At 44.9% G+C, this 24,931-nt stretch overlaps 1 protein-coding gene across 1 annotated transcript in view; it reads right to left on the reverse strand.

Moving 5' to 3' along the window:
• Positions 1-408: 408 nt before the first annotated feature.
• The window catches only part of NPLOC4 (NPL4 homolog, ubiquitin recognition factor), a 234,289-nt gene continuing 209,766 nt past the window's right edge, over positions 409-24,931 (reverse strand). Inside the window, exon 17 of the mRNA XM_063961125.1 lies at positions 409-2,611. Within this exon, the coding sequence (XP_063817195.1) occupies positions 2,451-2,611 (161 nt within the window). The 3' untranslated portion in view covers positions 409-2,450. The remainder of the gene's footprint in view (positions 2,612-24,931) is intronic.

The following is a 24,931-nucleotide window of genomic DNA, read 5'->3' on the forward strand; positions in this document are numbered from 1 at the left end:
ATTAACTTGATAACTGTTACCTCACACTGATTGGTTGCCATGCAACTTCTCCACTCTTTTCACTGCTTCATGAATAGGCCCCATTATTTTAGCTGTTATCACTATTTCTTCATATAACACTTGCATTTTGGCTTATGTAACTTGTATACTTCGCTATTATACTATAAACAAGAGTAGTTCTACAGTGAAATACGTTAAGTAGCAGGCATACTGTAACATAAATCTACTCTCTCATATGTAACTTCCATAATATGGGAAAATGTAAATTGTGTGTTCATGTATGAGTTTTTCATTAAAATTCACACAACAGGCTTTAAAAAAATCTGGATTAGCTGGCCAGACCATGCTCTTTTTGACTTGGCAAAGTCAGCTTATTGACATCTGCAATAAAACAAGAAGAATTCCATCTATTTTTCAAGCATTTTTATTTCATTCCATCAGAGCTAGAATACACACAGCTCCGTCCAACGGCTCAAGTCACACACTTCTGTAACACCCAGCGAGAGAAAACATCATGGAGAAGGAGGTTGAGTCAAAGCAGAGCTACACTCCAAAATCTTGCTGGATGAATAAATTAACCCTGTCACTACCACCTACTTCAACAGGAAACTGCAGGAGGGAGGTTCATCTCACTTTGTTATCTTGCTTCCAAGCACCCAAGGTACCTTATTGCCATAGACTATTGTCATGAGTAACTTGGCCAATATGTCATGAGTAACTTGGCCAATATGAGGGACTTCTTCCTAGCAAAGACTGAGGTTCAAAAGGCGTTCTGTGACAGCAAACAGTAACATATGATTAGTTTTTTGTGTTACTGAAAACCCAAGCAAAATGGTAGTTTTTAATTATTTGCAACATGGTTCATGATAAGTGAGACTACTGCACATTGTTGGCCTCTGGCTTCCTGGAAGTGAGCGGATAAACAAATAAACCTGGGCAGTTGGAACATTATAAAAAGCTTGGGAGACATCTGGCATTTGTTGTACGACAATAAGGCACCATCCACTTTGGTTAACGATTGCATCTAGGATGCTTACTGTCCTGCTCCTATACCAGTAAAATCTCGAGAGGTACTGCCCTGCCTCCAACCTCCGCATAAACATTAATAATGATTACGTGAGAATGCTGCTCTCCAATTACTAGTGGAAACAAGATGTGTGAGTAACAGTTTCCACATACAGCACTTGGACAATTATTATTATTTTCTTTCTCAAAAGGCTTTAGTAGGGATAGGATAAGAGGTGTGGGTACAGCGAAAAAGCAGGTTTCTCAGCTTTTAGGGCAAATAACTAGTGAGCACTGTTTGTCCGCCATGCCACATAAGACTGAACTACTTAACCAAATGCTTACCTACTGCACTAGGTGACCTGCGAGATATTTCCTGCCACACATTTCTGTGCTGTAGTACCATGTGCATGTTCAGAGAATACACACAATAAGACAGTGGCTATATCATACTGTTTAAACTAGAAATCTAGTCATACTTCTTTTTCCATAATGACATTTAAAAGTTGAAAATTCACCTCTCAGATAACAGTGCTTAAGCAAAATAAAAGCCCACACCCACCCCATTAAATTAACAGCTGCTGGCAAAACAAACCGGAATCATTAAATCACTAGAGCAGCATTAATAAGGCACTCTGCAAAGTTATGTCACCTCTGTCTATCAGATGTACGGAGATTTTATAATGTGATGTAAGAATCCTTAATACTTTATCTGAATGTACTGCACATTTGGATTACCCCTGAGAGCCCTGGATGCTTTATATCCACCCCATCTCCTGAAATATATAAAATTACATGCAGTATTACTGGAATGCGTAAATAAACATTCATTTCACCCAGAAAGTGTTGTGTTTATTTTCATTGTGAAATTCGTAGCTGAAAATAATACTTGTAAAACATGTTAATGGTGGCTAAAACTGAGCTTACAGTATCTCCCAAACTAGCCTTTGCCTGTCACCATTCCCGATATCAGTAGTGACAAATGACAAGACATGGTGCAATATCGCCAAAAGATACAAAGGGACTGGCGCAACAGCTGCTCTTTAGTGGTCAATGATGATATTTTTTAAGACATGACTGACTTATCAGACTCCATTTCAAGTTGAGGAGGTGTAAGTTTTGCATGGGTAAAAAGATAAGGAACAATGTGTTATGGTACTAGCTCCACTCATAACAGTCTTGTAGGCAATATAAGGATGTTAAAGATGACATGTTATCAACCCCCCTCCCACCCAGAATGGGCCTGCCTCAGTGTGTCATTCCTGGTGGGTAAGTAAGCTTTGGTTCCCTACAACTACCGTTGGCTTCCAGAGAGAATGGACACACCCAAGACTTCTCTCCCTTCAAGCAACATGATTTGGTGGGGCTTGCTGGAAGCTTGCTTGCAAAGGACAACTCCCTTTTAGGAGACTCCTCTCGCCGGCCCCAAGGTCAGCTATCTGATGTTAGGTCCGAGGCAGTCGACACATCTCACACTGGTCTGTGCCAGCTTGATTCATAAAGGTGCAGTGCAGACAGGACCACATGGAGGATGAAGAGGCGGCATTTGTGGATCCCCCTATAGCCCCAAAATCTTGAAGCTCTGACGGCTGTACTCCAACTGTGCCTGAGGATGGAGAAGAAATAGATTAGTGAGAGAAAGCAATGTGCAACCCGACTGGACATGAAAACAAATTCCCACAAAGTAGTATATCATTTTTGACAAGTCCTAAAAATAACAAACAAAACGTTATCCAAATTAGTAGAACCAAGGGATCTCACAAGTATGACCCCAAGTTACCTCTACCAGCTACACTACTTGGGCAAAAGTATTAAGACACCAGAACGTCACATCCACATCTGCTTGTTGAACATTTCATTCTAAAATCATGGGCATTTATATGGTTTTGACCTCCACCAATGCCTTTCATACTGGAACAGCCCCCATTTTTCAGGTGTTTCCACTAGATTTTTGGAACATAGCAGCAAGGATTTGCAATCACACTGCCATAAGAGCATTAGTGAGACTGGGCACTGATATTGCGCAATAAGGCCAAGCTCGCAGTTGACATTAGCAATACCTAAACTTTGCAGGTTTTGGGGCTCCTGCAGGTGTACTAGTGGGGAACACTGTAAAGTCATGAATAGATACTGGCAAACTGACCAAATACTGATTTGTGTGTGCACTGCTGCAAAGTAATCTACAAACAGTTTGGAGCATAAGCAAATCTATACCTTTGTGTGTGTTTGGTTATCTACAAATGAGTCCTAGTGCGATCTGGTATAAAACAGGTTCATCATATCTGGGCATAAATGCATGCAGTTTGTTGCTCTGTCCAAGTGAAATATATGATCCATGTGAAGCCAGTTTTACATTTGTATGGAATTCGCCTTTGAAAAGGGCACAGTTTACCATTGGAAAACAGCAAAGCACAGAGCTTAGCACCCTGCTACTGAGACAGCATACACTAACAAGATTAGTCCCTGTACTCTGCATAGTATAAGCCATGTTGTCTGGAGGATTTCTGTGACTGAAACAAGTCCCACTACTGATTACATCACCAGCATACTGTATATCGAACTGGATGAACTGCAGCACATGAGTGAAAGTCTTCCGGCAAATCATCCTCTACCACTGAAAAATGCTCCAAGCAACTGGCAAGGAGTTTTTCGGCATCTATCCCTTGATCATGAATAAACTATTTATCATGTATAAAAATAAACTAAATAATTATAACATTTACAGATGGGCTGATTGACCATAACAATTACGGTTTTCCTAAGAGCCATACGGCTGTTAGTTTAGCTGTTCAAGCCTGTTTCCGACAGAAATCCTAGCCCAGTTAGTCCCACATCAAAAAAATAAATAAATAAATTCTCAAACATTCAGATGCCTCCCAATCAATGTCAATAATTCACACCATATTGGCATATCTTAAGGTGAATACACACTTGTAGAGAAAATTAGCTACATTGTTCATTTTCTCGGTAAGTGAAGTGTGTATGATGCCAGCGATGAGTGATGCGCGGCCCAGCAGGTCGATAACGATCCTTGCTGTCGGCAGTGCATGCATGCTCCATCTGGACTGTCATCCAGGAGCTGCATGCAGAGCCGGCCGCTGTGTGATGTCACTGAGCGTTATGAACGGTAATATCGATCAGTGTGTACAGGCGGCCGCCGAACGCCTGGCCCGGGAGGGTAAACACTAGACGACAACTGTGTATGCACCTTTAGCCCTCAGCCACACACACTGTGCTAAGGATGCCCACCCCAGATTGTCCACTGGGTAATACTGCATATTATCTATCTACGTGTGCATATATATATATATATATATATATATATATATATATATATATAAATATATATATATATATACACACACACACGTAGATAGATAATGCGCGGTGTTGATATCCGGACGCAATTCGGTACACAGTCCCCTTTGTAGTCCTCCAACTTACTATGAGGACTGCTGGGAGTGCATGGCTTACCAATACTGACCCCTGCAGAAGTCCCAATATTTGCTAAGGAAAGAAACGCGTTGGGAATATGATCTCTGGCTCTCCGCTATGCTACATGCTATACAGATAAACCTATTTATACTATAAGCATTGTACGAGTTTAATTTTACTGTTTTCTGTCCTGTTGTGTGTAATAAATGTATAAACTAAATGATATTACACCATCAGAAGCTTTTGTTCCCCTTGGGGAGATCTTTTTAGTTTTAAGGTTTCTGTTCGAGGAACAGCTGTGAGGAATCCACCCAGACATCACTTTTGCAAGGAAGTGTGAGTGGTACCTCAATAACTAAGAGCTAATTCACTCTATTTTTGTCTTTGGTAAATTCAATATCACCTCAAACCGGAACCTAGAATACTCCTTTTTTTTGCACATGAAGCACTTAAGCACTTTTTTATGCATGTAAGCACTAAGTCAACTTACTGTGGAAGTGCACTTTACTTATACATTGTCTTCATCCTCCAAATATGTGGTGATCTGTAAAACCTCTGAGAAATGTAAAGAAGGAGGAGGCTACTGAGGAAGACTGCCTGTAAAAGATACCTTTACAAGCGGATCATCATCTTATGTCTGGTAGCGTGAATTTGTTTGCTACTTTCAGACAAGAGTTATTGTCACGTTTACGGTTTCCAAACTGAACACTGAAGGCGCAGCTGGTTTATCACTATAGAAAATATATATATATATATATATATATATATATACTCTCCAAGAAACAGAGGCACTCCTGGACTAAGTACTTAGTGAAAAATCATGGTGGTTTATTCATCAACGTTTCGGGGTACTGCCCCCCGTCACCAGGACACACACACAAGCAGACCACTTCCACCCTACAAAGTAGATCACGGAGGAGATAACTGGGAAGGCTCGATCGCAGTCAATGATGGGTATGCACCCTACAAAGTAGATCACGGGGGAGATAACAGGGAAGGCTCTATCGCAGTCAATGATGGGTATGCTCCTATGACAGTTGAATGACGTTTGCCAGCAGGTCAGGATCTGTAGGGTGGAAGGGTACTTTGTAGGGTGGAAGTGATGTCTGCTTACTGGAAGTCATGTGACTAATTACTTATCTCATAAATACTCTGCTGTGCTCCCACTGAGTATCCCCTTGATGAAGTCCTATGCTACAGGACGAAACGCGTCGGGACCGGGACTTTTGACTCACCCTTGACCTCCTTGAATGGACAGATAAGCCATTTAAATTTATTCATCTTGTACGTATGATACCTGCATTTGCTTCTGGACATTTTGCACATGTTAACAGGACTGGGCAGCTGCTCCCCCTGTGATTCTAACTGTGGACAGATAAGCTGTTTATTTGTTTTTATTTTGTACGTGTGCCACCTATATTGACTTTCGGATTTGTCATTAAATATTGTTTATGTTTCTAATCGTGTCCAGCCCCATTATATTGGAACTAACATTGCTCACCCAGCTCATATATTTATACTGGGACTAGCAAGGTCCCTAAAGCTTAGAGCACTGTATATCATTCAAACAGTACACACTATGTTGGTTTTTCTTTCTGTTTTACATGTTCCAAAAGTGTCATCAGACTGAAGCAGTTTCCTAAGGAAGCTAAGTCAATCCTTTTTAAATCTGCACGTTGCACTTTTCACACGGTGAATTTGATACATAGTAATTCCTAATTTTAGAATATTTTTAAACACCATTAGGCGCTCTTTTGCACTTCATTTTTATATCTTATTCATATACTGGGCACGAGCTGCCACCCATTAACTCATGGGGAGTGTCATAATAATTTTCATTTAACCACGAATAATTTTTTTCATTCAACTTTATTGTGTGTGTCATTAAGGACTAGCCTCGGCGCTACTCTCCATTATATATATATATATATATATATATATATATATATATACATATATACACACACACACACACACACACACACACACACACACACACACACACACACACACATATAGTACCTTGCTAAAGAATTCACCCCCCCAACACCACTTGGCTCTTTACCTATTTTGTTACATTACAACCTGTAATTTTTTATTTCTCCGGCAGGGTCCACAGGTTATCCACAATGGGATATGATGGAGCGACAGCAGATTGGCACCAAACGATCAAATTTTCTGGCCTCCCAAGATGCAACGGGCCCGTCCATATATTCTGCCCACTGGCTCAGGCAAATCAGTTTTTTGTTTGGTGCGGCAGGAGCCGGACCATGGTCAGTGGGCTGCTGGTTTTTTAGCAGCCCTGAGCTTTCTTATGTTATTTTTATAGTCTTACTAGTTTTTTGGAGTGATCTTTCTAAACAGCGTCTTATACACTTAGAAAGAGTTTCTCCAACAACTCTCCACCGGGTCGCGACCACGCTTACCCACGAGTACAGTGCTGTTTCGGCGGGCGTCTGTTTCGGATATACTAGCAGGTCCAGCAGACGTTACCAGGCTATGGCTGGAGCACGGAGAGAAGGTAAGGCATCGGTTCCGCTTAGTAGATGGAATACGGACAAAGCCACACTGTATTGGGAGGAGACTACCAAATAGTAGCTGACGCGGCTGCCACCGCGGGTGCACCAGAGCTAGGCCTTAGGGATTTTAAGCACCAGGAAAAGCATGAGTCCGCGATCCCGAGGGTTGATGTCAGCAGGGGGAGTCAGACGCTCTCCTGGTCGCCCCTACCCCCGGTTCATGACCAGTTTCCACCAAGTCTCCCACCATGAACTGATTCATCGCTTCCATCTCAGACGCTACCAGAGGGGACTCAGTCGCAGCATAGGCCACTGCATTGGTGTTCACTGAGCGCTACCATGAGAGATCCGGACGCAGCATAGGTGGCTGTGTGACCACTGCGTCTGTGTTCACTGAACGTTGCCGTAAGGAGACTCTGTCGCAGCATGGGCGGCTGTGTGACCGGTGCATCTGTTTTCACTGAGCATCTGTGTTCACTATAGGTTCCTGGAGCGGCAGTGTACACTAGTAGCGTCTGGATCCATTCAGCGTTCGCCAACGTGTTGATCGATCACTGGAAGTGAGGTGAGTCTCCCTGTATCCCACTCTACTAAGTACGGGATATACAGCACTAAGGGGGTATTCCGAGTTGTTCGCTCGTTGACGATTTTCGCAACGGAGCGATTAAAGCAAAAATGCGCATGCACATGCTACGCAGTGCACTAAGTATTTTAGCACAAAACTTAGTAGATTTACTCATGGCCGAACAAAGAATTTTCATTGTTGAAGTGATCGGAGTGTGATTGACAGGAAGTGGGTGTTTCTGGGCGGAAACTGACCGTTTTCTGGGAGCGTGCGGAAAAACGCAGGCGTGCCAGGATAAAACGCGGGAGTGTCTGGAGAAACGGGGGAGTGGCTGGCCAAACGCAGGGCATGTTTGTGACGTCAAACCAGGAACGAAACGGGCTGAGCAGATCGCAGTGTAGGAGTAAGTCTCGAGCTACTCAGAAACTGCTAAGAATTTTCTATTCGCAATTCTGCGAATCTTTTGTACGCAATTCTGCTATGCTAAGATACACTCCCAGAGGGCAGTGGCCTAGCGTGTGCATTGCTGCTAAAATCTGCTAGCGAGCGAACAACTCGGAATGACCCCCTAAATCTCTACTTTTTCAGTATGAATAGTTAAGTGCCTATTGCACATGAGTCTGTGTAAATTTACTGTGGTTTCTTCGCATTGCGTCTGAATATGTTAGATCTGTTTATACAGGATTCAGTAAATGTTCGCCTACATACTTTAAAAAGTGTTTGTAGTTGATGATGTGCTCATATGACTAATATATAACGTGACTGACTGCTAGTGTGATTGCTGACTTTAATATATGCTTGTCAGTTGTTTCTTCTGATCCTCAATGCTGGTGCACGGGTAGGGTCAGATTGATATCACTTTAGAGGGTTAAAGTGATTACAGTCACAAATTGTGTAGTGCACTGCGAAAGTGCTGATTATTTATCATGTCTAAGAGCGGCAAAGGTAACGAAGGTACACTTACAGCAACACTCATATCATGTTTGTCTTGCAAAACTGTATTATCCTCTCAGGATCTGGTTCAGGATGGTTTGTGTGTAAATTGTTTTGCTTTTCAGCAGAACACAGGGCCGATGCCTGTACAACATCAGGTACAGATGGATCCACCTTGGGCTATGTTTGCACAGACTTTGGCCCTCATTCCGAGTTGATCGCTAGCTGCTTTTGTTCGCAGCGCAGCGATCGGGCTAAAAATCGGCACTTCTGCGCATGCGGCTCAATGCGCACGCACAATGTACTTTCACAAAAGGCGATGCAGTTTTACACAAGTTCTAGTGACGCTTTTCAGCCGTACCGCTGGCCGCAGAGTGATTGACAGAAAGTGGGTGTTAAAAACGCAGGAGTGATTGGGGAAACGTAGGTGTGGCTGGACGAACGCAGGGCGTGTTCGTGACGTCAAAACAGGAACTAAATAGTCTGAAGCGATCGCAAGCTAGGAGTAGGTCTCGAGCTACTCAGACTGCACAATCTTTTTTTGTAGCAGCGCTGCGATCCTTTCGTTTGCACTTCTGCTAAGCTAAGATACGCTCCCAGAGGGCGGCGGCTTAGCGTTTGCACAGCTGCTAAAAGCAGCTAGCAAGCGAACAACTCGGAATGAGGACCTTTGTCCAGTATAGCTGAACGGATAATTCCTACAGCTTCTGTACCAGAATAGGGTACCCATACATGCAGCTCCCTACCTACTGCATATCATTTCCCCCAGCAGCTTCTCAAATGAAACAAGCTGATAAACCGATGGTAAGTAAATCTGCTACACATGAGGATTCATCGGAAGATGAAAGCTCAGTTTACTCTACTTTGACATACAAAGAGGAATAGCTGAATTAATTACAGCAATGAAGGCCATTCTATCCTTACAAGATTCAGCAGAGCCTGTGTTAAAAACCAAGGCACCTGTGTTTAAACGTCCCAAAACAGTTAAGACTGAAATTCCAGGGTCAGACCAGCTGACGGAAATCATGGAAGAGGCTTGGGTAACACCCAACAAAAAATATAGAATTCCAAAAAAATGGGATTCCAATTATCTTTTTCCAGCCGGGGACTGTTCAAAAAGGGAGGTGGCTCCTGAAGTAGATACGCATGTGATTCGATTAATGCGAAAATCTATATTGCCTTTGCCGTCGACATCTCTAAATAATGTCACGGATAGGAGAGTGGATGGTTTTCTGAAAAACATATTTTCACTGTCTGGAGCAGTCATAAGGCTGGCCACGGCTTCAGCTTGGATAGCAAAGGCAGTGGCTGCCTGGGCTGATGCAATGGAAGGTGATTTTTCATCAGCTTCTAGGGCGCAAAAATCCTATATACTGTAGCCCATATTAAACAGGCTGCAGTATTCTTGGAAGAAGCTGCATTAGATATGGGTACTGTTGCCTCTAGGGCATCAGCCTCAACAATAGCTGCTCGTAGAGCAGTTTGGTTGCGTACGTGGAAAGCGGATTCAGAATCTCAGAAGGTTTTGGAATCTTTGCCTTTTTCTGGAAATATTCTGTTTGGTAAAGAATTGACAGATATTCTGGAGTCAGAAGCAGACTCCAAGAAAGTCAAGTTTCATTCCACATATAACCCGAAACCTAGGGGTCCGGTTATCCGGCCCTTTCGGTCTCAAGGAAAACCAAAGGGAAAAAGTGATCGTAAGCAGCCCCAATACAATAAGTTTGGTAAGTCAAAAAAGCATTGGGCTACTAGAGGGCCAGCTTCCAAACCAGTTATGATAAGCCATCAGCCTGATGGTGCGGGCCTCCTCCTGGGGGACCCCAGGGTAGGGGGCCGACTTCTTCAGTTTTCACAGATCTGGCGGCAGTCTAGAACAGATGCCTGGGTGCATGAAGCTGTATCTCTAGGTTATGTGTTTCCCTTCATGAAGCATCCTCCTCGAAGGTACTTCTGCACCAGCCCGTCTTGGGTAGAGACAAAGGCCAGGGCTTTGAAAGAAGCAGTTCAGAAATTGCTTCAGTCAGGAGTAGTCATTCCAGTACCTCCTGCACAACGGGGACAGGGTTTTCACTCCAACCTATTTTTTCTTCAGAAGCCAAATGGGTCATTTCGGCCCATTCTCAATCTCAAAATGCTAAACAAATATATTTGGGTACCAAGGTTCCACATGGAGACGTTACGCTCCATAGTTTTGGCCATGGAGCCAGGGGATTATATGGTATCCCTGGATATTCTGGATGCTTACCTACATGTTCCTATAAGCAATGTCCCATCAGTGTTATCTCAGGTTCGCTATCCTACAGCAGCATTTCCAGTTCCAGGCCCTACCCTTTGGGTTAACCACAGCCCCCAGAGTATTTACCAAGATTATGGTAGTTATGGCAGCTTATCTCCGCAAGCAGGGAATAAGAATTTTTCCATACCTCAACGACCTTTTAATCCTAGCACTATCACAGGAATTGCTCCTGTGCCATCTCCAACAGACAATAACATGTCTGCAGAGACACGGGTGGCTCATAAATTGGGCAAAATCTTCTCTGGTGCCATCACAACGGATGACTCACTTGAGGGGGTGTACTGGATTTAGGTCTGCAGAAAATATTTTTACCTCGGAACAAGATATCCAAGGTACAGTCAAAGATTCAGGACTTGTTACACAATCAGAGGGTATCCATTGACGCAGCTATGCGAGTGATGGGGTTGATGGTGTCAATGTTCGACATGGTGGAGTATTCAACATTCCACTCGAGGCCTCTGCAGCGTCTGATTCTGGCCAGATGGAATGGAGTACATCAGACAATAAAAAAAACAGATGATGGTACTTCCAGTAAAGGTAAGAAAGTCATTAGCCTGGTGGCTACAGATGTCCCATCTGGACAAGGGGTATCCCTTTTGGATATCAGATTGGGAGATCCTGACAACAGATGCCAGTTTTCAGGGCTGGAGAGCAGTGACTGGAAAATTATGGTTCCAGGGACAATGGACCAGAGAAGAAAGTTGCCTGCCAATAAACCTGTTAGAACTTCGGGCCATATACATGGCACTGTTTCACGCAAAGAGAAAACCAGTCCAGATCCGCTCAGACAATGCGATGGCAGTAGCGTACCTCAATCATCAGGGAGGAACTCGCATCAAAAAAGCAATGAAGGAGGTAAGTCACATACTAAAGTGGGCAGAACTCCATCTTCCAGCCTTGTCCGCAGTGTTCGTTCTGTGAGTCCTAAACTGGGAAGCGGACTTTCTCAGTCGACATACCATTCAAGCAAGCGAATGGGCTCTACACCTGGAGATCTTTCAGACTCTAGTAGACAAATGGGGGTTGCAAGAGATGGATCTCATGTCATCCCGTCTGAACAACAAAGTGCCCACATACGGGTCAAGAACAAAGGATCCCAGAGCGATATTTGTGGACGCCTTGTCGGTGAAACGGTATTTTCATCTGGCTTATCTGTTTCCTCCGATCACCCTGTTACCCAGGGTGGTGAGGAAAATAAAGCAAGCAAAGGGTGCCGTGATTCGAATAGCTCCAGCTTGGCCCAGAAGGCATTGGTCGATGGACGCTCCACTTCTGCTTCCTCAAAATCGAGATCTACTGATGCAGGGTGCCTGTTATCACAGACATCTGGATCGACTGTCTTTGACGGCGTGGCTCTTGAAACCTCTATCCTGAAGTCAAGAGGATTCTCACAACAGGTAATTCAAACAATGCTCAGAGCAAGAAAACCTTCCTTAGCGCGTATTTATCACCGAATATGGCAGGCCTATATTCATTGGTGCAGTGAAGGAGGTATAAACCCGAAATCGTTTAGAGCAGGGGTGTCCAACCTTTCACCTTCCCTGGGCCACATTAGAAGATGACAATTTGGTTTGGGCCGCACATAAAATAAAATAACAGTAACGATACCTGATCATCCAAAAAAACCATATAAAACATAGTTAACATATTAAACTTACTTGGAAATGAAGTTAGTGAGATGTTTGACATTGTTTCTGAAAGTTTTGCAACTATCTTTGTCTCTGAGTGCCGTTCATTGTTGGACATTTATTTATTATTGGTTCTGGCACCTGAGCCTCATTTTTTCATTTATAGGAGTGCCGGCTGCTGCTGGATTTATATATATATATATATATATATATATATATATATATATATATATATATATACACAACCCGGCACTCAGATATCAGTCACTTCTCAAGGCAGAAGTACAACGTTTCGGAGAACTTTATTCACACTCCGTCATCAGATGAATAAAGTTCTCCGAAACGTTGTACTTCTGCCTTGAGAAGTGACTGATATCTGAGTGCCGCCATACCGGGTTGTATATTGTGGGCCTTATTTGGGCTTCTAGGAGGGCACCGGAGCAGACGTATTTCTTAATGGGAGTGCTGCCCCAATTGTGGACGTATATATATATATATATATATATATATATGCATATACATATATACACATACAGTATAATACATATACATATATATACACATACTGTATATATAATATAAAATATATTATATATATATATATAATATATTCAAATATATTATATATATATATATATATATACACACACACATATATATATATATATATATTAATGTGGGATACTGGTTTAAAAAAAATGTCACGTCAGTGAGCCAGTGAGTGTATATTTATTAAGCTCCCCCCTCAGTGCTGTGTACTCTGCAGCCAGCAGTGGTCCACAGTGTGGAGGTAGCCGCCCGCAGCACGCACCTACTTTTTTTAGCCAGGATTTGCTAGTTCAGCTAGTTCAGCCGCGGCCGCCGACGCCAGAGACTCCCGCCTCCAGCTCCGTGCTCTCTCTAGCCGGGTGCACGCGTGTGACGTTACATGCACGTGCCCGTGCGACGTCATGACGTCACACGCGCGATGTGCCTGCGCCCGCATCCCGGAAGCACAGAGAGCCGCGTCTAGTGCTGCTGGCTCCCCAAAGGCTCCCCAAACTTGAAACTGTAGAAAACTTTAGAATAGAATTTCTTTAAAAATAAAAAATTGCACTGGGCCGCATTACTAGCCGACCTGGGCCGCATGCGGCCCGCGGGTTGGACAAGCCTGGTTTAGAGTTTCCAGGGTCCTCACATTCCTTCAGGCAGGAATGGATAAAGGTTTGAAGGTGGCTTCCTTGAGAGTGCAGGTATCGGCATTGACTATCGTTCCAAAAGAAAAATAAGATTTTAAACCTACCGGTAAGCCTTTTTCTCCTAGTCCGTAGAGGATGCTGGGGACTCCGTAAGGACCATGGGGATAGACGGGCTCCGCAGGAGACATGGGCACTAAGAAAGAACTTTAGGTATGGGTGTGCACTGGCTCCTCCCTCTATGCCCCTCCTCCAGACCTCAGTTAGAGAAACTGTGCCCAGAGGAGACGGACAGTACGAGGAAAGGATTTTGTTAATCCAAGGGCAAGATTCACACCAGCCCACACCATCCACACCGTATAACCTGGAATATACAAACCAGTCAACAGTATGAAACAGAACAGCATCAGTCAAAGACTGAACAAAACTGTAACATAACCCTTATGCAAGCAATAACTATACACAAGTCTTGCAGAAGTAGTCCGCAGGAGACGTACAGTACGAGGAAAGGATTTTGTTAATCCAAGGGCAAGATTCATACCAGCCCACACCATTCACACCGTATAACTATGGATATACGAACCAGTTAACATTATGAAACAACACAGCATCAGACCGAGACTGATGAAAACTGTAATATAACCCTTATGTAAGCAAAAACTATATACAAGTCTTGCAGAAGTAGTCCGCACTTGGGAAGGGAGCCCAGCATCCTCTGCGGACTAGGAGAAAAAGATTTACAGGTAGGTTTAAAATCTTATTTTCTCTTACGTCCTAGAGGATGCTGGGGACTCCGTAAGGACCATGGGGATTATACCAAAGCTCCCAAACGGGCGGGAGAGTGCGGATGACTCTGCAGCACCGATTGAGCAAACAGGAGGTCCTCCTCAGCCAGGGTATCAAACTTGTAGAACTTTGCAAAGGTGTTTGAACCCGACCAAGTAGCAGCTCGGCACAATTGCAATGCCGAGACCCCTCGGGCAGCCGCCCAAGAAGAGCCCACCTTCCTAGTGGAATGGGCCTTTACCGAATTTGGTACCGGCAATCCAGCCGTAGAATGAGCCTGCTGAATCGTGTTACAGATCCAGAGAGCAATAGTCTGCTTTGAAGCAGGAGCGCCAACCTTGTTGGCAGCATACAGGACAAACAGTGCTTCTGTTTTTCTGACCCTAGCCGTTCTGGCTACGTAAATTTTCAAAGCCCTGACCACATCAAGGGACTCGGAATCCTTCAAGTCTTGTGTAGCCACAGGTACCACAATAGGTTGGTTCATGTGAAAAGATGAAACCACCTTAGGCAAGAATTGAGGACGGGTCCGCAATTCCGCTCTATCCATATGGAAAACCAGATAGGGGCTTTTATGAGACAAAGCCGCCAATTCCGACACTCGCCTAGCCGAAGCCAAGGCTAACAACATGACCACTTTCCAAGTTAGATATTTCAATTCCACTGTTTTAAGTGGTTCAAACCAGTGCGAATTAAGGAAACTCAACACTACGTTAAGGTCCCAAGGCGCCACCGGAGGTACAAAAGGAGGCTGAATATGCAGCACTCCCTTCACAAAAGTCTGTACTTCTGGGAGAGAAGCTAATTCCTTCTGAAAGATAATGGATAGGGCCGAAATCTGAACCTTAATGGAGCCTAATTTTAGGCCCAAATTCACGCCAGTTTGTAGGAAGTGAAGGAAATGTCCCAGATGGAATTCTTCTGTAGGAGCATTCCTGAGCTCACACCAAGAAACATATTTTCGCCATATACGGTGATAATGTTTAGCTGTCACGTCCTTCCTAGCCTTTATCAGAGTAGGAATGACCTCAACCGGAATGCCCTTTTCCGCTAGGATCCGGCGTTCAACCGCCATGCCGTCAAACGCAGCCGCGGTAAGTCTTGGAACAGACAGGGCCCCTGTTGTAACAGGTCCTGTCTTAGAGGAAGAGGCCACGGATCGTCTGTGAGCATTTCTTGCAGATCCGGATACAAGGGCCTTCGCGGCCAATCTGTAACAATGAGAATTGTCTGTACTCCTCTCATTCTTATTATTCTCAACACCTTGGGGATGAGAGGAAGAGGAGGAAACTTATAGACCGTCTGGAACACCCATGGTGTCACTAGGGCGTCCACTGCCACCGCCTGAGGGTCTCTTGACCTGGCGCAATACCTCTGTAGTTTTTTGTTTAAGCGGGACGCCATCATGTCTATCTGGGGCAGGCCCCACTGACTTGCAATCTGTGCGAAGACTTCCTGATGAAGTCCCTACTCTCCTGGATGTAGATCGTGTCTGCTGAGGAAGTCTGCTTCCCAGTTGTCCACTCCCGGAATGAACACTGCTGACAGTGCGCCTACATGATTTTCCGCCCAGCGAAGAATCTTGGTGGCTTCCGCCATTGCCACTCTGCTCCTTGTGCCGCGTTGGCGGTTTACATGAGCTACTGCGGTGATGTTGTCTGACTGGATCAGAACTGTAAGTCGCGAAGCAAAGTCTCCGCTTGACGAAGGGCGTTGTATATGGCCCTCAGTTCCAGGACGCTGATGTGGAGACAAGTCTCTTGACTTGACCAAAGACCTTGGAAGTTTCTTCCCTGTGTGACTGCTCCCCAACCTCGGAGGCTCGCGTCCGTGGTCACCAGAACCCAGTCCTGAATGCCGAATCTGCGACCCTCCAGAAGGTGAGCACTCTGCAGCCACCACAGGAGAGACACCCTGGCCCTGGGGGACAGGGTGATCAACTGATGAATTTGTAGATGTGACCCGGACCACTTGTCCAGTAGGTCCCATTGGAAGGTCCTCGCATGGAACCTGCCGAAAGGAATGGCCTCGTAAGATGCCACCATCTTTCCCAGGACTCAAGTGCAGTGATGCACCGACACCTGTTTTGGCTTCAATAGGTCCCTGACCAGAGTCACGAGTTCCTGGGCCTTTTCTATCAGAAGATAAACCCTTTTCTGGTCCGTATCCAGAATCATGCCTAAGAAGGTCAAACGAGTTGTAGGAACCAACTGTGACTTCGGGATATTGAGAATCCAGCTGTGTTGCTGTAACACCCTTAGTGAAAGTGACACGCTGTTCAACAACTGTTCTCGTGATCTCGCTTTTATTAGGAGATCGTCCAAGTATGGGATAATTGTGACACCCTGCTTGCGCAGGAGCACCATCATTTCCACCATTACCTTGGTGAAAATCCTCGGGGCCGTGGAAAGCCCAAACGGCAACGTCTGAAATTGGTAATGACAATCCTGTACCGCAAATCTCAAAAGTACGCCTGATGAGGTGGGTATATGGGAACATGAAGGTATGCATCATTTATGTCCAGGGATACCATAAAATCCCCCCCTTCTAGGCTGGCGATGACCGCTCTGAGCGATTCCATCTTGAACTTGAACCTTTTCAAGTATAGGTTCAAGGATTTTAAATTTAAAATGGGTCTGACCGAACCGTCCGGTTTCGGGACTACAAATAGGGTTGAGTAATACCCCCTCCCTTGTTGAAGCAAGGGAACTTTTACCACCACCTGTTGAAGACATAATTTTTGAATTGCATTTAAAACTATCTCCCTTTCTGGGGAGAAGCTGGTAGGGCCGATTAGAAAAACCGGCGAGGGGGCATCTCTTCGAATTCCAGCTTGTAACCCTGGTAAACAATTTCTATTGCCCAGGGATCCACCTGTGAGTGAACCCAGATGTGGCTGAAAAGTCGAAGACGTGCCCCCACTGGGGCGGACTCCCTCAGCGGAGCCCCAGCGTCATGCGGTGGATTTTGTAGAGGCCGGGGAGGACTTCTCCTGGGAACTAGCTGTGGTTGGCAGCTTTTTCCCTCTGCCCTTACCTCTGGCAAGAAAGGACGATCCTCGTGCTCTCTTGTTTTTATTTGACCGAAAGGACTGCATTTGATAATGTGGCGCTTTCTTAGGCTGTGAGGGAATATAAGGCAAAAAATTTGATTTACCTGCCGTAGCAGTGGAGACCAGGTCCGAGAGACCTTCTCCAAACAATTCCTCACCCCTGTAAGGCAAAACCTCCATATGCCTCTTTGAGTCGGCATCACCTGTCCATTGTCGGGTCCATAGGACTCGTCTAGCAGAAATCGACATAGCGTTGACTCTAGAACCCAGCAGGACAATGTCTCTTTGAGCATCTCTCATATATAAGTCAGCATCTTTAATATGACCCAGGGTTAATAAAATGGTATCCTTATCAAGGGTATCCAATCCCAACGATAAGGTATCTGTCCATGCTGCTACAGCGCTACAAACCCATGCCGAAGCTATCGCCGGTCTGAGTAAAGTACCAGAATGTGTGTAAATGGACTTAAAAGTCGCCTTCCGCTTGCGATCACCAGGATCCCTGAGGGTAGCCGTATCTTGGGATGGCAACGCTACCTTTTTGGATAAGCGTGTCAAAGCTTTGTCCACCCTAGGGGAGGATTCCCACCGTATCCTGTCCTGAGCCGGGAAAGGATACGCCATAAGAACCCTTTTGGGAATCTGCAGTTTCTTGTCTGGAGATTCCCAAGCTTTTTCACATAACTCGTTAAGCTCATGAGAGGGGGGAAAGGTTACCTCAGCTTTCTTTCCCTTAAACATGTGTACCCTCGTGTCAGGGACAGAGGGCTCATCAGTTATATGCAGTACATCCTTTATTGCAATAATCATATATTGAATATTTTTATCCAATTTTGGCTGTAACTTTGCATCATCGTAGTTGACACTGGAGTCAGAATCCGTGTCGGTATCAGTGTCTACTATTTGGGATAGTGGGCGCTTTTGAGACCCCGAAGGTCCCTGCGACATAGGGGCAGGCAGGGGTTGACTCCCTGCCTGTTCCCTGGCTTCAGCGTTGTCCAACCTTTTGTGCAATAAATTCACATTAGCACTTAAAACATTCCACATATCCACCCAGTCAGGTGTCGGTGTTGCCGACGGAGACACCACCTCCTCACTAGGAAAGCCTTCTACCTCAGACATGCCGACACACACGTACCGACACACCACACACTCAGGGAAACCTCTTATCTGAAGACAGTTCCCCCACAAAGGCCCTTTGGGGAGAGAGAGAGAGTATGCCAGCACACACCCAGCGCTGATGACCCAGGAAAACAACACACTATGTTTTACCTAGATAGCGCTGTATATCTATTTTGCGCCAAAATTATGTGCCCCCCCCCCTTCTCTAAAACCCTCTTTCACCGTGGTTAAGCAGGGGAGATTCCGGGGAGCTTAGTCTCAGCGGTGTGCTGTGGAGAAAATGGCGCTGGCGAGTGCTGAGGAACAAGCTCCGCCCCCTCATCGGTGGGCTTCGGTCCCGCTTAAAATTTCAAAACATGGTGGGGGATCTCTCTTATATACAGTGCCCAGCCTGTATATAAGGTTATTGCCACCTTTGGAGGTCCATATTGCTGCCCAGGGCGCCCCCCCTGCGCCCTGCACCCTTACAGTGACTGCCGTTTGTGTGTGCTGTGTGGGAGCAATGGCGCACAGCGCTACCGCTGTGCGTTACCTCAGTGAAGATCCGAAGTCTTCTGCCGCCTTTGAAGTCTTCTTTCTTCACATACTCACCCGGCTTCTATCTTCCGGCTCTGCAAGGAGGACGGCAGCGCGGCTCTGGGACGAACTGCGGGGTGAGACCTGCGTTCCGTTCCCTCTGGAGCTAATGGTGTCCAGTAGCCTAAGAAACAGAGCCTAACATTAAAGTATGTCTGTTTCTCTCCCCTCAGTCCCTCGCTGCAGGGAGTCTGTTGCCAACAGGCTCCCTGAAAATAAGAAACCTAACAAATACTTTCTTTTTCAGGAAACTCAGGAGAGCTCCCTGTAATGCACCCAGTCTCCTCTGGGCACAGTAATAAACTGAGGTCTGGAGGAGGGGCATAGAGGGAGGAGCCAGTGCACACCCATACCTAAAGTTCTTTCTTAGTGCCCATGTCTCCTGCGGAGGCCGTCTATCCCCATGGTCCTTACGGAGTCCCCAGCATCCTCTAGGACGTAAGAGAAATTGCCAATATACAGGATGTGCGTACTTTTTTCCAGGGAATGCTGCGCTTTCAACCTCCCTTGGTTCCACCTACAGTACCGTGGGACTTATGATTAGCCCTGAAAGCCCTTCAAGTTGCCCCATTTGAACCACTTAACAAGGTGGTTGATAGCAAAAGTACTCTCTCTAGTGACTATGGCATCACCTAGAAGAGTATCAGATTTAGGAGCACTGTCATGTCGTTCCCCATTTCTGATTTTTTATCCAGATAAAGCAGTTCTCAGAACTAGGTCTGGGTATCTTCCGAAGGTGGTGTCTAAATTCTACCTTAACGAAGAAATTGAAGTCCCGGCTTTTCAGGTATCGGGACTTTCTGCGGGAGATGCGTCGCTGGACGTAGTCCAGGCATTAAGGATCTACGTGGATCGTACCAGTGCCATCAGAAAGACAGATTCTCTATTCGTTCTCTACGGATTTCACAAGAGAGGATGGCCTGCTACTAAACAGACGCTGGCAAGACAGCTTCGAATGACGATTTCAGAATCATATTCTCGAGCTGATCTCCCTGCTAATGTCTCTGCTAACTCTACTCGTAAGGTAGGTCCTTCATGGGCAGCACAACATGGTGCTTCAGCAGAACAGATATGTAAGGCAGCCACATGGTCTTCCATTGACACATTCATTAGACATTATGCCTTAGATACTTTTGCCTCTAATGACGCTGAATTCGGGCGTAAGGTTCTCCTGTCCAATCAGGAGCGTCCCCACCACTAAATTGCTTTGGGAAATCCCATTGTTATCCTATGGATAACCTGTGGACCCTGCCAGAGAAATATACGTTATGGTAAGAACTTACCGTTGATAATGGTATTTCTTCTAAGTCCACAGGTTCCACAGGGATCCCACCCTGACGCACCTGATTTGAGGATCCTTCTACTCACTAACCTCTGCCTTCTTGCATGGAAGGGTGTACATGTGTGTTCTTCTCGCCTGATAAGGGCTCTATATGATGCTCCTGCCTTGTGCTTTGGAATACATCTGATTTGCCTGAGCCAGTGGGTGGGATATATGTACGGGCCCGTTGCATCCTGGGAGGCCAGAAAGCTTTTGATCGTTTGGTGCCAATATCTGAATTTTATGTGATGGATCTGCACAAAATAGTCTAAGTTGGCGAAGTGAAATAAGCAAAATTTATATACATTTTTTTTTTTTAAATAAATAAAAATTTGAAAATTGGCATGTGCACATGTATTCACCCCCTTTGTTATAAAGCCCCTCAAACGTTCTGGTGCAACCAATTACCTTCAGAAGTCACATAACTAGTGAAATGAAGTCCACCTGTGTGCAATCTAAGTGTCGCATGATCTGCCAGTATAAACACACCTTTTCTGAAGGGTCCCAGAAGCTGCAACACCACTAAGCAAGAGAGATCACACCATGAAGACCAAGCAGCTCTCCAAACAAGTCAGGGACAAAGTTGTTGAGAAGTACAAGTCAGGGTTGGGTTATAAAAAAAATATCCAAATCTTTGATGATCCCCCGAAGCATCATCAAATCCATCATCTTCAAATTGAAAGAACATGGTACCACAACAAACCTGCCAAGAGAGGGCCAGCCACCAAAACTCACAGACCGGGCAGGGAGGGCATTAATCAGAGAGGCAGCACAGAGACCAAAGCTGCAGAGTTCCACAGCAGAGACTGGTGTATCTGCGCATGTGACCACAATAAGCCGTACACTCCATAGAGCTGGGCTTTATGGAAGAGCGGCCAGAAAAAAAACATTAGTGTTAAAAATAAGAAGGCACGTTTTGAGTTTGCCAAAAGGCATGTGGACGACTCCCCACATGTATGTAGGAAGCTGCTCTGGTCAGATGAGACTACAATTGACTTTTCGGCTACGACCGAAAACACTATGTCTAGTGCAAACCCAACACATCTCATCACCCCAAGAACACTATCCCCATGGTGAAACATGGTGGTGGCAGCATCATGCTGTGGGGATGTTTTTCAGCAGCAGGGACTGGGAAACTGTTTCGAGTCGAGGGAAAGATGGATGGTACTAAATACAGGGATATTCTTGCGCAAAACCTGTTTCAGTCTGCCTGTGATTTGAGACTTGGATGGAGGTTCACCTTCCAGCAGGACAATGACCTGAAGCATACTGCTAAAGCAACACTCAAGTGGTTTAAGTGGAAACATTTAAATGTGTTGGAATGGCCTAGTCATAGCCCAGATCTCAATCCAGATGAGAATCTGTGGTCAGACTTGAAGATTGCTGTTCACAAGCGGAAACCATCCAACATGAAGGAGCTGGAGCAGTTTTGCCCTGAGGAATGGGCAAAAATCCCAGTGGCAAGATATGGCAAGCTCATAGAGACTTATCCAAAGCGACTTGCAGCTGTAGTTGCAGCAAACGGTGGCTCTACAGAGTATTGACTTTAGGAGGGTGAATAGTTATGCACGCTGAAGTTTTCTGTTATTTTGTCCTATTTGTTGATTGCTTCACAATTAAAAAAATATATATATCTTCAAAGTTGTAGCCATGTTCTGTGAATGAAATGATGCAAACCTTCAAACAATCCATTTTAATTCCAGGTTGTGAATCAACAAAACATGAAAAATGCAAAGAGAGGTGAATACTTTAGCAAGACACTGTAATATATATATATATATATATATATATATATATATATATATACACACACACACATATATATACACACACACACACACACACACACACACACATATATATACACTGCTCAAAAAAATAAAGGGAACACTAAAATAACACATCCTAGATCTGAATGAATGAAATATTCTTATTAAATACTTTGTTCTTACATAGTTGAATGTGCTGACAACAAAATCACACAAAAATTATCAATGGAAATCAAATTTATTAACCCATGGAGGTCTGGATTTGGAGTCACACTCAAAATTAAAGTGGAAACACACACTATAGGCTGATCCAACTTTGATGTAATGTCCTTAAAACAAGTCAAAATGAGGCTCAGTAGTGTGCGTGGCCTCCATGTTCCTGTATGACCTCCCTACAACGCCTGGGCATGCTCCTGATGAGGTGGCGGATGGTCTCCTGAGGGATCTCCTCCCAGACCTGGACTAAAGCATCAGCCAACTCCTGGACAGTCTGTGGTGCTGGTGGATGGAGCGAGACATGATGTCCCAGATGTGCTCAATTGGATTCAGGTTTGGGGAACGGGCGGGCCAGTCCATAGCATCAATGCCTTCGTCTTGCAGGAACTGCTGACACACTCCAGCCACATGAGGTCTAGCATTGTCTTGCATTAGGAGGAACCCAGGGCCAACCGCACCAGCATATGGTCTCACAAGGGGTCTGAGGATCTCATCTCGGTACCTAATGAAAGTCAGGATACCTCTGGCGAGCACATGGAAGGCTGTGTGGCACCCCAAAGAAATGCCAGCCCACACCATTACTGACCCACTGCCAAACCGGTCATGCTGGAGGATGTTGCAGGCAGCAGAACGTTCTCCTTGGCGTCTCCAGACTCTGTCACGTGCTCAGTGAGAACCTGCTTTCATCTGTGAAGAGCACAGGGCGCCAGTGGCGAATTTGCCAATCTTGGTGTTCTCTGGCAAATGCCAAACGTCCTGCATGGTGTTGGGCTGTAAGCACAACACCCACCTGTGGACGTTGGGCCCTCATACCACCCTCATGGAGTCTGTTTCTGATCGTTTGAGTAGACACATGCACATTTGTGGCTTGCTGTAGGTCATTTTGCAGGGCTCTGGCAGTGTTCCTCCTGTTCCTCCTTGCACAAAGGCGGAGGTAGCGGTCCTGCTGCTGGGTTGTTGCCCTCCTACGGCCTCCTCCACGTCTCCTGATGTACTGGCCTGTCTCCTGGTAGCGCCTCCATGCTCTGGACACTACGCTGACAGACACAGCAAACCTTCTTGCCACAGCTCGCATTGATGTGCCATCCTGGATGAGCTGCACTACCTGAGCCACTTGTGTGGGTTGTAGGGAAGTCATACAGGCACGTGGAGGCCACACACACTACTGAGCCCCATTTTGACTTGTTTTAAGGACATTACATCAAAGTTGGATCAGCCTGTAGTGTGTTTTTCCACTTTCATTTTGAGTGTGACTCCAAATCCAGACCTCCATGGGTTAATAAATTTGATTTCCATTGATAATTTTTGTGTGATTTTGTTGCCAGCACATTGAACTATGTAAAGAACAAAGTATTTAATAAGAATATTTCATTCATTCATATCTAGGATGTGTTATTTTAGTGTTCCCTTTATTTTTTTGAGCAGTGTATATATATATATATATATATATACACACACACACACACACACACACACACACACACACACACACACACACACACACACACACACACACACACACACAGGTCCATAAATATTGGGACATCGACACAATTCTCATATTTTGGGCTCTATACACCACCACAATGGATTTGAAATGAAACAAACAAGATGTGCTTTAACTGCAGACTTTCCGCTTTAATTTGAGGGTATTTACATCCAAATCAGGTGAACAGTGTAGGAATTACAATGGTTTCTATATGTGCCTCCCACTTTTTAAGGGACCAAAAGTAATGGGACAATCGGCTCAAAAGCTATTTCATTAACAGGAGTGGGCTATTCCCTCGTTATTTCATCATCAATTAAGCAGGTAAAAGGTCTGGAGTAGATTCCAGGTGTGACATTTGCATTTGGAATCTGTTGCTGTCGACTCTCAATATGAGATCCAAAGAGCTGCCACTATCAGTGAAGCAAGCCATCATTAGGCTGAAAACAAACCCATCAGAGAGATAACAAAAACATTAGGTGTGGCCAAATCAACTGTTTGGAACATTCTTAAAAAGAAAGAACGCACCGGAGAGTTCAGCAACACCAAAAGACCCTGAAGACCACGGAAAACAACTGTGGTGGATGACAGAAGAATTATTCCCCTGGTGAAGAAAAACCCCTTCACAACAGTTGCCCAGATCAAGAACACTCTCCAGGAGGTAGGTGTATATGTGTCAATGTCAACAATCAAGAGAAGACTTCACAAGAGTGAATATAGAGGGTTCACCACAAGATGTAAACCATTGGTGAGCCACAAAAGCAGGAAGACCAGATTAGAGTTTGCCAAACAAAATCTAAATAAGCCTTTACAGTTCTGGAACAACATCTTATGGACAGATGAGACAAAGATCAACTTATACCAGAGTGCTGGGAAGAGAAGAGTATGGAGAAGGTAAGGAACTGCTCATGATCCAAAACATACCACCTCATCAGTGAAGCATGGTGGTGGTAGTGTCATGGCGTGGGCATGTTGTATTTATTGATAATGTGACTGCTGACAAAAGCAGCAGGATGAATTCTAAAGTGTTTTGGGCAGTATTAT

This window comes from Pseudophryne corroboree, chromosome 3, assembly GCF_028390025.1.
Source record: "Pseudophryne corroboree isolate aPseCor3 chromosome 3, aPseCor3.hap2, whole genome shotgun sequence".
In the NCBI taxonomy this organism is placed as follows: Eukaryota; Metazoa; Chordata; class Amphibia; order Anura; family Myobatrachidae; genus Pseudophryne; species Pseudophryne corroboree.